General features: G+C 49.5%; 6 protein-coding genes across 6 annotated transcripts; 1 reads left to right on the plus strand and 5 right to left on the minus strand.

Annotated features, from left to right (window-relative positions):
* Positions 1-884: 884 nt before the first annotated feature.
* N7519_001313 (uncharacterized protein) lies at positions 885-1,345 on the minus strand (the record flags this gene model as incomplete). The annotated part of the gene is made up of 2 exons (XM_057288091.1): positions 885-912; positions 969-1,345. The coding sequence occupies 2 exons, from the start codon at positions 1,343-1,345 to the stop codon at positions 885-887; spliced, it is 405 nt and encodes a 134-aa protein (XP_057154174.1).
* A 1,087-nt stretch (positions 1,346-2,432) lies between these two features.
* N7519_001314 (uncharacterized protein) lies at positions 2,433-3,354 on the minus strand (the record flags this gene model as incomplete). Its single annotated transcript, XM_057288092.1, has 2 exons — positions 2,433-2,964; positions 3,029-3,354. 2 exons carry the CDS (start codon positions 3,352-3,354, stop codon positions 2,433-2,435), a joined length of 858 nt encoding a protein of 285 aa, XP_057154175.1.
* Positions 3,355-4,254: 900 nt separating this feature from the next.
* N7519_001315 (aldehyde reductase II) lies at positions 4,255-5,683 on the plus strand (the record flags this gene model as incomplete). The annotated part of the gene is made up of 6 exons (XM_057288093.1): positions 4,255-4,299; positions 4,361-4,613; positions 4,665-5,018; positions 5,073-5,147; positions 5,202-5,336; positions 5,385-5,683. The coding sequence occupies 6 exons, from the start codon at positions 4,255-4,257 to the stop codon at positions 5,681-5,683; spliced, it is 1,161 nt and encodes a 386-aa protein (XP_057154176.1).
* A 1,089-nt stretch (positions 5,684-6,772) lies between these two features.
* N7519_001316 (CDP-diacylglycerol--inositol 3-phosphatidyltransferase) lies at positions 6,773-7,835 on the minus strand (the record flags this gene model as incomplete). The annotated part of the gene is made up of 3 exons (XM_057288094.1): positions 7,645-7,835; positions 7,205-7,581; positions 6,773-7,141 (listed from the first exon to the last, which is right to left on the minus strand). The coding sequence occupies exons 1-3, from the start codon at positions 7,829-7,831 to the stop codon at positions 6,773-6,775; spliced, it is 933 nt and encodes a 310-aa protein (XP_057154177.1). The 5' UTR covers positions 7,832-7,835.
* A 641-nt stretch (positions 7,836-8,476) lies between these two features.
* ptcA (type 2C protein phosphatase PTC6) lies at positions 8,477-10,215 on the minus strand (the record flags this gene model as incomplete). The annotated part of the gene is made up of 3 exons (XM_057288095.1): positions 8,477-8,850; positions 8,907-10,082; positions 10,155-10,215. 3 exons carry the CDS (start codon positions 10,213-10,215, stop codon positions 8,477-8,479), a joined length of 1,611 nt encoding a protein of 536 aa, XP_057154178.1.
* A 671-nt stretch (positions 10,216-10,886) lies between these two features.
* N7519_001318 (putative RNA splicing factor (Pad-1)) lies at positions 10,887-12,724 on the minus strand (the record flags this gene model as incomplete). The annotated part of the gene is made up of 4 exons (XM_057288096.1): positions 10,887-11,145; positions 11,198-11,677; positions 11,729-12,037; positions 12,090-12,724. 4 exons carry the CDS (start codon positions 12,722-12,724, stop codon positions 10,887-10,889), a joined length of 1,683 nt encoding a protein of 560 aa, XP_057154179.1.
* Between the last annotated feature and the right edge of the window lie 274 nt (positions 12,725-12,998).

Raw genomic sequence — 12,998 nt, forward strand, 5'->3', positions numbered from 1 at the left:
CAGGGTCCACCTACCGCCTTCCCGAAGTGGGACTCAATACGTGGCAGTTTTTTTTGAGCGTTTTAGGCGGTGAAAGGACAAGTTTGAGGTCCACAGCTGGGCAAGCATCTACGTCTGTACTCCGTAGTATACTGTACATTATTGTTCTATCTTATGATTCATGATAACTCTCTATGGCTTTTTTGAAGGTCACAGTATGTCTATGTTCATGGATTTTGGTGAATGAGCTCAAGGCTGCATATATACTGATTAAATACACTCCAAAAGAGCTACAGTCATGATCGAAATATCCAATCGAACCCACATGCTGCAGCCTTATCCATTTCCTTTCAGTTTAGGTTTATTGACAGAACAGATCCATCGCACACAATTCTCCCCTCATAACAAAGATAACCGAGACTTCCCCAGTCCGCCCAGAAAAGGAGTTCAAGCATCAACAACTCAAAGTCGGACGCAAACTCAACCAATCCAGACAGATCATGGACACGAAGTATCAGCCAGAAAATGCTTATGACTCATTTTCTCATGTGTGCGATAGAATCAATGGACCAGAAATCCACACGGCCGGGTGAAAAGGGACCAATCCAATACCTCGTGGGAGGTATCTTCATTGCTGCAAGTCGGGGACCCGGGATAATCCGTGTGATATGGCGTTCTTGCCACTTCGGTGTGGTGTGGGCGCATTTGCAGTGGGCGACAGAAGACGCATGGCGTCGCGTTGTCGGTTTAGGTTCGATGGTGTTTTGTGTTTTATCTGTCGAATGCGGATTTCATAAACATCGCAAATTCGTAAAATCGTTTTGGTGTTTTGTTCTTTTTGGTGACTGAAAAAAGATGGCGAAACAATCCGTCCGGGTAAGTTTCCAGACGGGAACTTCAGACATTCAATCTCCAAGGGCATGGCCACTCGTTCTGTAGAGATGTCAGGATTGGTGTTTCCAGGTGAATCAGAATCGACTGATACTCACGAGTCGATGTAGTCGAGTCCACCGAAGTACTCAAGCATCCGGAAACAGAGACTCACATCGTCGCCCGGCTCTCCACCGAACAGACGACACTGTGCTTCTTCCAGTCCACCTGATCCCAGCCGCGAGGGGCGCTCACGGGTCTGCCAGGCTGTATACCCATTGTGCCATGATGGGGCGAGGGTGACCGCCGGAGATCCACGTGAAATGCATGCGTCAGGAGAGTTGTCGGCAGACACAAGTGCGCAAAAGCTGTTCTGAGGTGTCCGAGGGGCTGGCTTCGTTACCACAGGCAAGGTCGGGTGTTGAGCGAGAACAGTGTGAGGTATGTTGCGATTGCTTGAACGACGAGTGCGGCGTCTATTATGCCTCTGGCCCATTCTTGGGAGTCGAAGGAGATTTAAAGAAATAAAGAACTTTTAATATAGAGGGGAGCGACCATCACCTCCTGGAAAGGATGAGATGAGGTACTGAGAGAAGAAAAAAACCGGAATGCAGTATGCAGCAGTCTTATATAGAACCTTGGAAGCTGCCAAGGTGAGTCACGTAAAGGAGAAAAATGGAAGACCCACTTTTTCTGGTGGGACCATCCCGAAGAAGATCTTGTGTGATCACCTCACGGCTTTAATGGCTGAAATGGCGCTACAAGGTCCCTTCCCAATTGGTTCGAATGATAATTTCTCATACATTTTTACCATCGCGTCATTCGATGCCCTAGAGGACCTCCAGAGTGAGTAATCATTAAACTTTAGGCTACTTTTTAAAATGAGGTGATTCGCTTTAGAAATGAGCCTCATAACTAGGTATGAGCCATAAGGTCAGGAGATTGCAAAATCGAAACCCAAAAAAAAATGAAACAAAAAAATGAAAAATGAAACAATGACTCCATATTGCCATGTCATGAGATGGAAAAATAAACAAAGGACCGATGCCGGATTTCCTCAATAGTGCCGTGCGGACCGAACGGCGATCACATCAGGCAACAAAGAGCTTCCCGACTTTCCCCTAAACTACCCTAAACTACCCTAAACTGCCCTAGTCCACCCTAAATCACCCTATGAATGCACCCCAACCCTTGAGTCATGCAGGTTCCCGGAGACCTCGTCAGTCTCCGGGCTGTTTAGGCAATTTCTTGGGTACCTGGGTAGCAAGGGATATTTGAATTTTTTACACCTTGCATCGAACACACGTGTGCAACGTGTCCAACGTGGAGAAATTTTCAGATGCCTCCAAGCCTTCCATTCTATTCCGTAGGCAATAAAGAACTGGGTCATTTAGGGAAACCCTTTTTTTCTCGGAATTCGGGATGAAAGAAATTCAAAATTCACTATTGACTCAGATTTAATAATTAACGGAGTGCCTGATCTGTGAGGACACTAAATATAGCCTTGAAAGACTGAAACTTCCAAGGTTCCTTGAGACTCCTTTGTCCCCTGAGACAAACAGAACAAATAGAACAAACACATACTAAACAAATGCAAACATCTTAATTTCCAGACTCTCCCTTGCAGCAAAGTCACTATATTCCGGGTCAACAAATGCACTGTGTGGTACTGTGAAGCCTCCCTCGTCCACTTTGGAGCTATCGAACTGTGTGAAAATGAGAGGTTCGTTGGGTTGTTGACCGCTGAGATAACACCATCTCTGACTCGGACTAAACGCATACCGCCCAACTTCATTCCACCCATTTGGCAATGTCACACAAGTGGGGATACTCTCGGCTTGGATATTAACAGAGCTCCAGTCACAAACCGTGAGGGGATCTCTCTGGATGGGTTTCAACGGCCGCCAGACGTTGATAATCAAAACTCGGCCAGTGAGGAGACGCTTGCGCTCCTGCGTGTCCGGAAAAACCGTCTCCAGATTGTGCAGTGCGCCCCGGACCGTGAAATCCGAGTGCACACTGTGCGCCGGGGCGCGGTTGCTAGCGAGCAAGGCTCCATCTTCCGCGAGGCATCGAACACGATGCGCGAATGTGACTATCCTGGTAGCGCCAGTTCTGGGGCATTATTTAGCTTCTCGAACCATGAGACAGACATGTTTATTCTGGGATTGGTACTGACATCTTGCGAACTAATGATTCCGTCTCAGGGATGATCGTCTCCTTGACATACTCTTCGTCCGAGACCCTGCCGAGTTCGGGCATCTCATGCAACAGGTAGACGAATCCGTTCTTGTCCAGTGTGTAGGACGATTCCTGCCCCCGGATATCCTGCACCTGCACCTTGTGCCTCTCGGCCAGTACCTCCGTTTCCTTGGGCTTATCTTCCTTATCTTCTGGTTTACCCTCGGTAAAGTCGACTTGGATACCATTATCGACATCCAGGCGTCTCCAGAAACAGAGGTCTGCGTCGACGTGTCTGGCTACATATTCGGCGTGTTCTCCCATATTCAACATCGAATATGAATATCGGAAGCGAGTATTGATATGCTTGTCCGAAAATAGCACTCAGGGTTTAGAGTTGGGAGATGCAGACTTATAAGTGCCTGCATGGTGGCGAGGTAACCATTCGAGACAGGCCGGGAAATCCGATTAACGTGCATAAACTGGGGATATATGGAGATCAACGGTGTGTACTATGTATAAGCCCCCTGTTGGGAGGGGCTTTATGCTCGCTTCCAAGGTTTATCGGCGCTCCATGGAGGTATGAATACGAGTACGAACCCGAGGTTGCAATGTCAGCTTATGATCTGTGAAATGCGCAAATCTGCTATTCATCAACTTGTTCGTGTAACACTCGTGGTAACATGGTTCAGATAAAATTAATCGCTAGTCTATCCAGAATGCGTAAACTTACTTCAATATATACTAGTCCATGCTGAGATATAAATAGCAAGAAACGATATATAAACAGCTAATCTGCTTTGCGGTATATTTCAGGAAATGGAAACCTCAGAATTACTTCCGTGGTCCCATAACATAGAATAGGGCAGAGCCAGGCCAAGCCGAATTTTGACGAATCCTAGAACGTGATATATATCTACCGGCCTTGTAAACGCTAGAAAGGAACGCACATGGCCGGATTTGGTAAACTGATCAAACAGAGCCCAAGCTCCGCAAAGATGATCTGGTCCAATCCAACCTCCCTCCATGGTCAGAACTTGAACTTACTTGATCCTACGTCCAAAAGGTCTCGCCATGTTTCACTGAATCTCGGACGAAGTCGCAGATCCTCAGACGAAAGCATGAGACCCACTCTTTACCGCAAGACCAGTTGGACGAATGTTGATATAAATACAAGGTGGGCAACTCTCTGACTATGGACGATTATCAAAGATTCACTATCCGATGGCGGACATCGCAGGTTTCAATTCCAACACAATCCAATCGGAGGTGCGTTATCCATGCATTCTAGCTCGAACGCAGTATTCATTCGAATGACCAAACCCTATAGATGCCTTTCTCTTTCAAGCCTGCAATCCCTCCGGGTTCCAGGGTTCTAGTAACTGCGGTCAATAGCTATATTGGCTCTCATGTTGCTCACATGCTCCTTGACCTAGGCTACAAAGTCCGAGGGGCAGGTCGTGACTTCGATAGATGCCGTTGGGTGATTCAGCGTTTTGAGGGACAATACGACAAAGAAGCCTTTGAATTCGTTGCTGTTGAAAACATGAGTTCGGAGGGTGCTTATGATAAATCGCTCTCAGGTATCACGACGCCCTGGATTCTCTGAATAAGTGACTTACGAAGCATGTTAGGAATTGCCGGAGTAATACACGTTGCTTCTCCTACACAGTTCTCCTCGGATCCTAACGAGATAATTCCTACTGCCACAAATGGAGTGCTTAGCGTATTGGAATCTACCCTTCAACAGAAAAGTGTACTCCGTTTTGTTTTGACCTCGTCGTCAGTCGCAGTTCTGGAGCCCAGTTCGCAAAGTTTGGAGGTGACCAGCGAAATGTGGAATGAGGAGGCTGTCCATAAAGCTTGGGCACCTCCGCCCTATTTACAGGAAAGGGCGATGGCTGTGTACGCGGCTAGTAAGGTCCGGAGTGAGCAGGCGATGTGGGACTGGCTTGCTCGCAAAGACCCGTCTTTTAAAGCAAATTCAGGTGGGAACTTCCTGCTGTTGGGATTGAGAATGAGATTTTCTAAGTTTGTTGCAGTTATTCCCTCCTTCGTATTTGGAAGACGGTGGGACTGGCTTGCTCGCAAAGACCCGTCTTTTAAAGCAAATTCAAGTGGGAACTTCCTGCTGTTGGGATTGAGAATGAGATTTTCTAAGTTTGTTGCAGTTATTCCCTCCTTCGTATTTGGAAGACCCCTTGATGTCCAATATCAGGGCTACCCATCCTCATCCGGGATCCCAATCGTTGTTTATGACAATGATCCGAAAAAGATGGCGGAATTTATCGATAACTTCCCACCATGTTAGTACATCTAGAGGGAAAACAAAAACGTTCTAACAAGAAATATAGTCTTTTTCGTCGATGTCGAGGATGTTGCGCGGCTGCACATTGCTGCTCTGCTGCACCCTGAGGTTGCTAATGAACGCTTATTCGCGTTTGCCGGTCCGTTCAATCGCAATGACCTTATAAGGACTTTGCAGCATCTCTTCCCGGATCGGCAGTTTCCCGAAGAATTCCCCAGTTCGACGCAGAATGAAAGCAAAATTTTGCCCGCAAAACGAGCAGAAGACCTGCTAAAGCAGATGTGGGGAAAGGGGTTCTCATCTCTAGACGACAGCCTGAGAGCAAATCTTGAGGAATACTTTTGAGTATGGATCGGATTTGGGAGACGGTACGGGGACTGGACTCTATATTCTCATACACATGTTACGTATTTAGCAGTTTTGCTCATTCCATGCAGGTCTCCCTTTTGTCTCTGTCATCAGAATCACACATCAATTGGTCTTGGCCACCCCAGGTGATTCCGAATTGCGGTTTTTGGGCCGCCTAGGATATTGGCAAGCAATTGGCAATCACTTGCCTACCACACGCTCTAAGCTCTTCGCTAGAGGGTGGCCGTGAATTGATCACTGAAGATATATGTATCCTAAGTTAAAGATAAACTCATGGTGCTAGGATGAAATAAAGGAAGTTATTGTATCGAGGCATAGCATTTCTAGCGATATTAAGCCAATCTAGGTAGCAATTTGTAGGGATGACACGCATTCGGACCTGAATATCCATTACTGCCTGCAGGTTATGGCAAACAACCCTTTGCCTATATATGTATGCGATGTTCTTAGACCTAAAATAAAGGCTTCAAAAGTGCAATAGCTGAAATCAAAGGGACAAGTCTCTGTTGGGTAAAGGTCGACAAGAAATCCACAATATCAAGTATCTGAAGTAAGGTTCCACAGCTATCATTGACCAGGCCTTCCAGTCATAACTAGGGTCAAATACACAAGCAATGCATTAAATGATGTATAACGGCGTTAACAATGATGAAACTCTGACAGGCAATGAGTAAAAGAAGACAAGATTGAAGAACCAGGCCGTAAAAAAGGAGGCCGAGAAGCAAAGAAGAAAAAATAAACGGAAAGGAAGAAAAGGCAAGGAGAAGAGTAAGAGAAATCAAACGGCAAAAAAAAAAAAGAAACAAGCAACACAACCCGCGTGTGTACTGTACAGGGTCCTAGAATCCGGACCATGTCTGGCCACCAAAAGGCATCGTTCCTGTCCAAGACGCCTATGAACAGGATCCAACTACCAGACCAAGCATTCCCCGACGAAGCGACCCATCTAGCGCTGTCTTCTTGCGCATCCCTGAAAACACAGACCGTAGCTCCAAAGACATGCATGACAAGTAGGAAACGGAAATTTCGACTAGCTATCGTCTAGCTTTGTGTAGTTCCAGCCCTTTACTTCTTGCGGTTGGCTCTGCGGGCAGCGAGATCGCCCTCAGCGAGCCATTTGCTGGCGTTCACCATCTGGACGATGTTGACGAACTGCTTGAAGGCCATGATGGGGAACGAGACCCCGGTGATGATCCATGGCCAGGTGCTCTCGAGCTTGTTCGCACGCGCCATCTCGAGGGCACCGGCGCTCCAGGGACTGGCGAACAGGCTGGCTGGCTCGGGGTGGGCAGGGTTTCCGGGCTGGGCGGAAGACAGCTGGGAATCGGAGACGGGCTGCAGGAGCGAAGGGGATAGGGTCGGCGAGGAGAAGGACAGGAGGTACAGGCCGATGAAGAAGGCTTCGTTGGCAGTACAGCAGATGAACAGGACGAGCTAACAAAATATTGCGGATAAGCTTCGACGATGCAAAATCAGATCGCTGCGGCGGGGTCTTACCTTGCTGGTGTAGTACTGGTACATAATCCAGCTACGGCTAGGATCAACCTTCTTGTGGCTCTGGCCGGATCCGCCCATGCTTAGAGTAGCGTACATGTGCATGTAGTGGCTGGCCATGTCCAGGCTGATGAGACCCTGGAAGAGGATAGCCCATCGGGGCCAGGCGGAGCTCAGGAACACCAGGAGACACGCAGTGGTGCAGCGGTCGGTCACCATGTCCAACACTGCACCGAAGGTGGTGGATTGGTTGAAGTATCGTGCTGCATAACCGTCCAGACCGTCCAGCAGACAGGACACCGTGTAGAGGAAGGAACAGGTCCGCGGGTGGAGGGGCATGTAGTATAGGGAGGCGAAGGTCAAAACGACTCGGGAGTATCCTGGAACCGTGTTAAACCATATGTCAAATCGAAGCTTAAAGCCACATCAGCGGGGCATTCTACCGATAAGATTCGGGGTGAAAAGGAAGATGTTCTCCTTGATTTCCTTGCTCTCTTCCCGTGCGGCGGATCTGGCCCTCTTCTTCGAAGAGGCGCGCTTTGAAGGTGTCGACACGGAGCCATTGCTAAGTGAATCTTCGCTCTCCTCAGCGGCGAGGGCAGCCTTTTGTCGTCGTGTTCTTGCGCTCATTGTGTGTGAAAGGGATGTGACTGGCGAGCTGTTTCTCGTATAGGTCGGTGAGACGTATGGATATTGGACAGTCTAGCTGCTGTCAGCCTCGGGTTGTAATGCAGATACAGCAAGAGAAAACACACCGTGTCGGCGAGATAAGAATAAAGCGAACTCAGGATAAGGATAGGAGGTGTTCAGGAACAAGGAGAAATTTCAACGATAAGGGGAGATAAGCGTTTGTCGACACGCTGAAACCAAGGTTATTAGGTGTAAAATGAAAAGAAGGAAGAATAAAAAGAAAAGGGATGAAAGATGAAAGATGAAAGATGAAAGACAAAAAGATGAAAGGAAATTGTGGAATGTCCTGCGGGTTACGCGGAACCTTGGACTTGAGCTTTCCCCACGCGGTCCACTTGGAGATGATCGTGATATTTTTGAAATATGAAACATAACATATGTAAATAACTGGACTGGACTTGAAACATACCAGTCAAATTTTGATCTGTGTCACGTCTACGGGATATAGCCCTGAAGGCAGATCATAGTGTGAATATAATCCAGTAGAACGTGCTTTTATAGACATTGATTATATACCAGCCTAGAGGCCTAAAAAATATGTACAGAAGATAACCACCCTAAATATATGGAGTACAAGAAACTCATTCACGTCCGTGACCTGCGCGGATCAGTGGCATCCTGTCGACGCCATTCGCGAGACTCCTTGGTACCCATACTACCAACGCCGCCCTCGAGACGACGCTCCCAACCACCGAGCCGAACAACAAGACAGGTAGCATTATCACCTTCCCTGGTGACCTCGGTCGAAAAATTGACCACATCACGCGCCCCCTCCTCCGGCGTCTTGGATTCCTTGACGATATCAACGATCTCCTGGTCAAGCAGTGTCCCGCTGATGCCATCAGATACCAAAACCAAAAACGAGAACTCGGCCGGGCCAAGCTCTATGCGCTTGAGTTCAGGCTCCGCAGAGACTCCGATGCGCTTGGACTGCACATCGCCGAAAGCGCGTGTGTTGGCTAGCCCACTCATGCGTTCTTCGCCGAACGAGTCTGTTACAAAGGTTGTGGCGTACCGTCGGAGTCGGGATGCCTCGATGGGGAGGAGGGGTGGTGGTTTGATGTGATGGGGATGGCGTCGCCAGTTTCTGTTGAACAGAGGAGCATGCGCGTGTCGCCGACATGGGCAACTAGGAGACTTGATGGGGCGACGGGATGCCAGAACGGGGTTGGCGTCGGGGTCGAGATCATCGCGACACTTCCGGTGCTGCCACCCTTGAACCGGGCGCTTCCGCCGATCTGGGGAGATCGGGTCATGCTGGGCCTGTGAAAGATTTCGTCGTCGTTCAGAGGTCTCTCAGCTCGGACTGGATCGTCATCTCGCTTAGCTGCTTGAGCATTGACAAAATCTAGATCCGCACGCAGGAAGGCGTACTCCACAACTTCCTCGATGGAGATGTGGTTCTCAACACCCGGGTCGGTGGACTCGGTGCCAGTGTAGGCGAAATGCGGCGGTTTGAATCTCTTGAAGTAGCCACCAACTACCCGTCTCCAGGTCTGCACAAGGTATTTCTCTAAGTCTCCGATTCTGCGTCGGTCACCCTCTTGCAACACAGGTAGTTCGCTCGTAGTGGGTGGCACCTCGGCACCAGGTCGTAGGCTGGATCGAAGTTCGATATCAAATGCCGCGTTCTGGATATACTCGTGCAGATAGTCCCTCAAGAACGAACTACACTCGGATCCGCCATGGCCATCAAAGACACCGAAATAGAAAACCTGTGGGTCTCCACTGGCTGTTTCCGCACCGCGCGACTCCCGGGGGTGGGCCAAAGGATCATGCTTATTAGATCGCCGAATCGTCAGTGAAGTTGGAGCTCGTTTCGCAAAGGCGGGGATGTCAATGACGCCAGCTTGGTACGTGTCTTCGTTGGAGGGACGGGTTCCACGGGAGGTGACGGCGCCGAAATGGTGCTTCGCATTGCGGAGTGGAATCCGGACGACTGTTGTCTCGCGGTCTATTAAAGCTTGGAAGGCAGCTGGTGATTGTGGAGTATCTCCGGTGTGAGGTATAGAGGCGGAGCGAGGGAGCTTATGGAATGGCGAGGACGGACCACGGGGGTCCGGATGAAGCGAAGACGACGGCAGATGGGTGACAAAGTAATCGCGGAACTGTGGTTGTTTCCTAAACGCCGACTGACTGGGCGGCACAGACTCTGTACTGTAGCATCGCGCTCGACGAAGGAGAGCGAAGCCTGCGTTGTGTTAGATCAAGGATCTTCATAACCTGCAGCTGCAGATAAGCAGGTAGCTCTGGTCACACATACTGTAACAGTCGGCCGAGGTCCAGACCCGGCCTGTTACTCGCCTCGCTGAAAGGAGAGTCATTGGCCCATTGAATTACCAGGGAATAGGGAGGAAAAAGAGGGTTGGAAGGACTGTGGGGAGAACACATCTGGCCCGAGCGTCGGCAGATAAGAAGACTTGGACCGGCACATTCTTTCCGTGGGATTTGGCTCTTTAGGGGTTCCACTCCAAGATATGCATGATGCACTTCTATAATTGAACCGATACACCTGGGCAACATATACACCGGTCATGATACTTTAGACAAGTCTTTGCACGATCCCTGTAAAGACCTTTTAGAATGAAGTGGATATCTTCCTGGAATCTACTTCGTACTTGAAACTAAGTACTTGCTACAAGCAGGGCGAAGTGTTCCATATTTGATGTAACTCATTCACAAGTAAAAGGACTCATTCACAAGTAAAAAAATCAGGGCAACAAGATGCTAAATCACTGCTAGAACGATCATATCGGTAGCAAGGTCCACTTCAAATCCAGGTCCACGGGAGTGGATGAAAGAAGAGACAACGGCACACGGGAGTGGCCGAGCAAGAAAAAACAAGAAAAAACAAGAAAAAACGCAACGCAGAAAGAGTGGCACCTACCGGGTAGCAGAGCCGTCCATTAAGTCCAAGACATCAGGGGGGATCTGCCTCAGATTGTGTGCCAGGTTAGATTTCGTAAAAAAGGTGGATGTACTCAGGGAAGAGCATCTAGATAGCCTTAGTCCGGGAGAACAGGCTGCTGTAGACGGCATCCACGACGGGTTGGGCGGTAATCTGCTTTCCGCCAAAGTATCGGCCATTGAGGCCCTTGATGGCATTCTCGCCACCTTGAACACGGTCGAACTTCAAGTAGATATCTCCCTGGGAACTGGCATCTAGCGAAATGTGAACAACGTGACCGTATTTCTCCTCACACTCCGAGCGGACGTCCTCCTCGAGCTCCTTGATCCAGTTTTCACCGGTCTCTCTGTAAAGGAATTAGCGTTCATTCTCTGATGACGAAGTGAAGGAAAACTTACTCAGCGGGGTCAAACATATTGCGCAGCAAGACACATCGACTAGCCATGTTGACATTGATGGGAAGTGGCTTAGTCTCGGTCTTGGGTCGCAGGAACTTCTGACGGTCGTCGACAGAAGGCTGGGGGTCATCTGTTCGTGCAAGCTTCCTCATCAACGCATCCCTAGAGTAGTTGTTGAAGTTCACACCAGCAACATCTGTATCGTCAAGTGCACTAGCACCGGCACCCTTTTCGGTTTCCCTGCCGCCAGCACGGTCAAAGTTGTTGAAACCTCCGGCTTGAACACCACGACCTCCCTGGCCGGAGAACGAAGAACCCTGGAAGTTTGGTTGGTTTGTAGACGAAGCACCAGAGGGGCGATTGGCGTGCGTGTCGGGGGTGAACTTATCATTGCCGAGACCAACCCGAATAGCTCGTCCAGCAAGTTCAAATCCGTTCATCTTTTCCAAAGCATCACGAGCTTGTTCGGGGTTGGCGAATCTGGTTTAAGTCAGTTAGTGGAAGTGCCAGGAACATGGAGGGACAACATACTGAACGAAGGCATAACCCTTGCTTCTACCGGTTTCATCCTTTTGCAACTGAACAAACTCGAGCTCGCCGAATGGTTCGAAGACATTGGTGAGATCGTCTTCAGTAATGCTGAAATGGACGTTACCGACATAGAGTCTGTGGAATGGCGCAGTGTGGTGGTGACCTGAGGTAGTCTCGGTGTTACGAGCTTGGCGGTTCTTTTCCGCTTCAGTCAGTTGCGCAATGATGGGAATTCCTAAGAGCATCTGCCCAGTGAGTCGGATGGCGGCGGCAACAGACTCCTCATTTTTAAACTCGACATAACCGACACTACACGGACATTAGCAAGTGCTTGTATAAAGTAATCATGTGTAAAACATACCCTTTGGAGCGTCCACTAACACGATCCTTCACGATCTGAGCATCCTTAACGGGGCCGGCCTTTTCAAAGAAGGTAAACAGGTCCTTGATTCTCAGACGAGCAGCAAGTTGCTGCACAAAGATAGTACGTCTGTCACGTTCATCCTCATTCAGTTCTGGAGACTTGCGGCTAGGAGATCCACGGCGGGTATCAATGTCACGGCGGGGGCGTCTTTCTTCCTCACGCTGGCGGCGATTGGGCCGGTAGTGGCGATCGTCATAAGGAGAACGAGAGCGGGAACGAGCGCGGGAACGAGCGCGACCTCCACCACGATAAAAGTCACCGCTGGAGCGGTAGTCGTCACGGTCACGGCGAGGACGGCGTCGCTCAGATTCGCGACTCTTGCTCCTCTTTCGGCTTCTAAGGCTTCCGTTAGCACTAGCAGTGTCGCTCTTCATGACTTCATCGCCCTCAAGGTCTCGGTCGGGGCGGCGGCCACGGCTGTTGTCGCGGCGACGGCGTCTGTCACGGGAACGATCGCGGCGCTCGCTGGTGTCCGCGCGGGAGTGGTCATCACGGCCTTCAGAAGTGGTTGGGGGCTCGGCGGGGGCGGCCGCAGTAGACTCCAGAAGAGCCTCTACATCAAGTCCAGACATTTTGGGAGGTAGCCTGTCGTTGATCGGGGTAAAAATATTGATCAGGGTATGGAGATTGTCACTTTGTGGGGGTCAGATGGCGGAAGGGGACGCAGAGTTGGTTTTTCGAACCCTTATGATGCGATGGATCCACGGAATCTTCCGTTGGTTTCCGGGACGATTATGCGTTTTCCGGGTCTTTCTTGCAAGTCACGAGAAACGCGACAAGGTTCGAGGAGGAACGTATTTAGAGCACTGAGTGTTGATATAGTTTTATAATTACTTTGGGTGGTCG

This window comes from Penicillium mononematosum (genome assembly GCF_028829835.1).
Source record: "Penicillium mononematosum strain IBT 11891 chromosome Unknown utg000001l:1.0-4488741.0:1.0-4491989.0, whole genome shotgun sequence".
NCBI classification, from domain to species: Eukaryota; Fungi; Ascomycota; class Eurotiomycetes; order Eurotiales; family Aspergillaceae; genus Penicillium; species Penicillium mononematosum.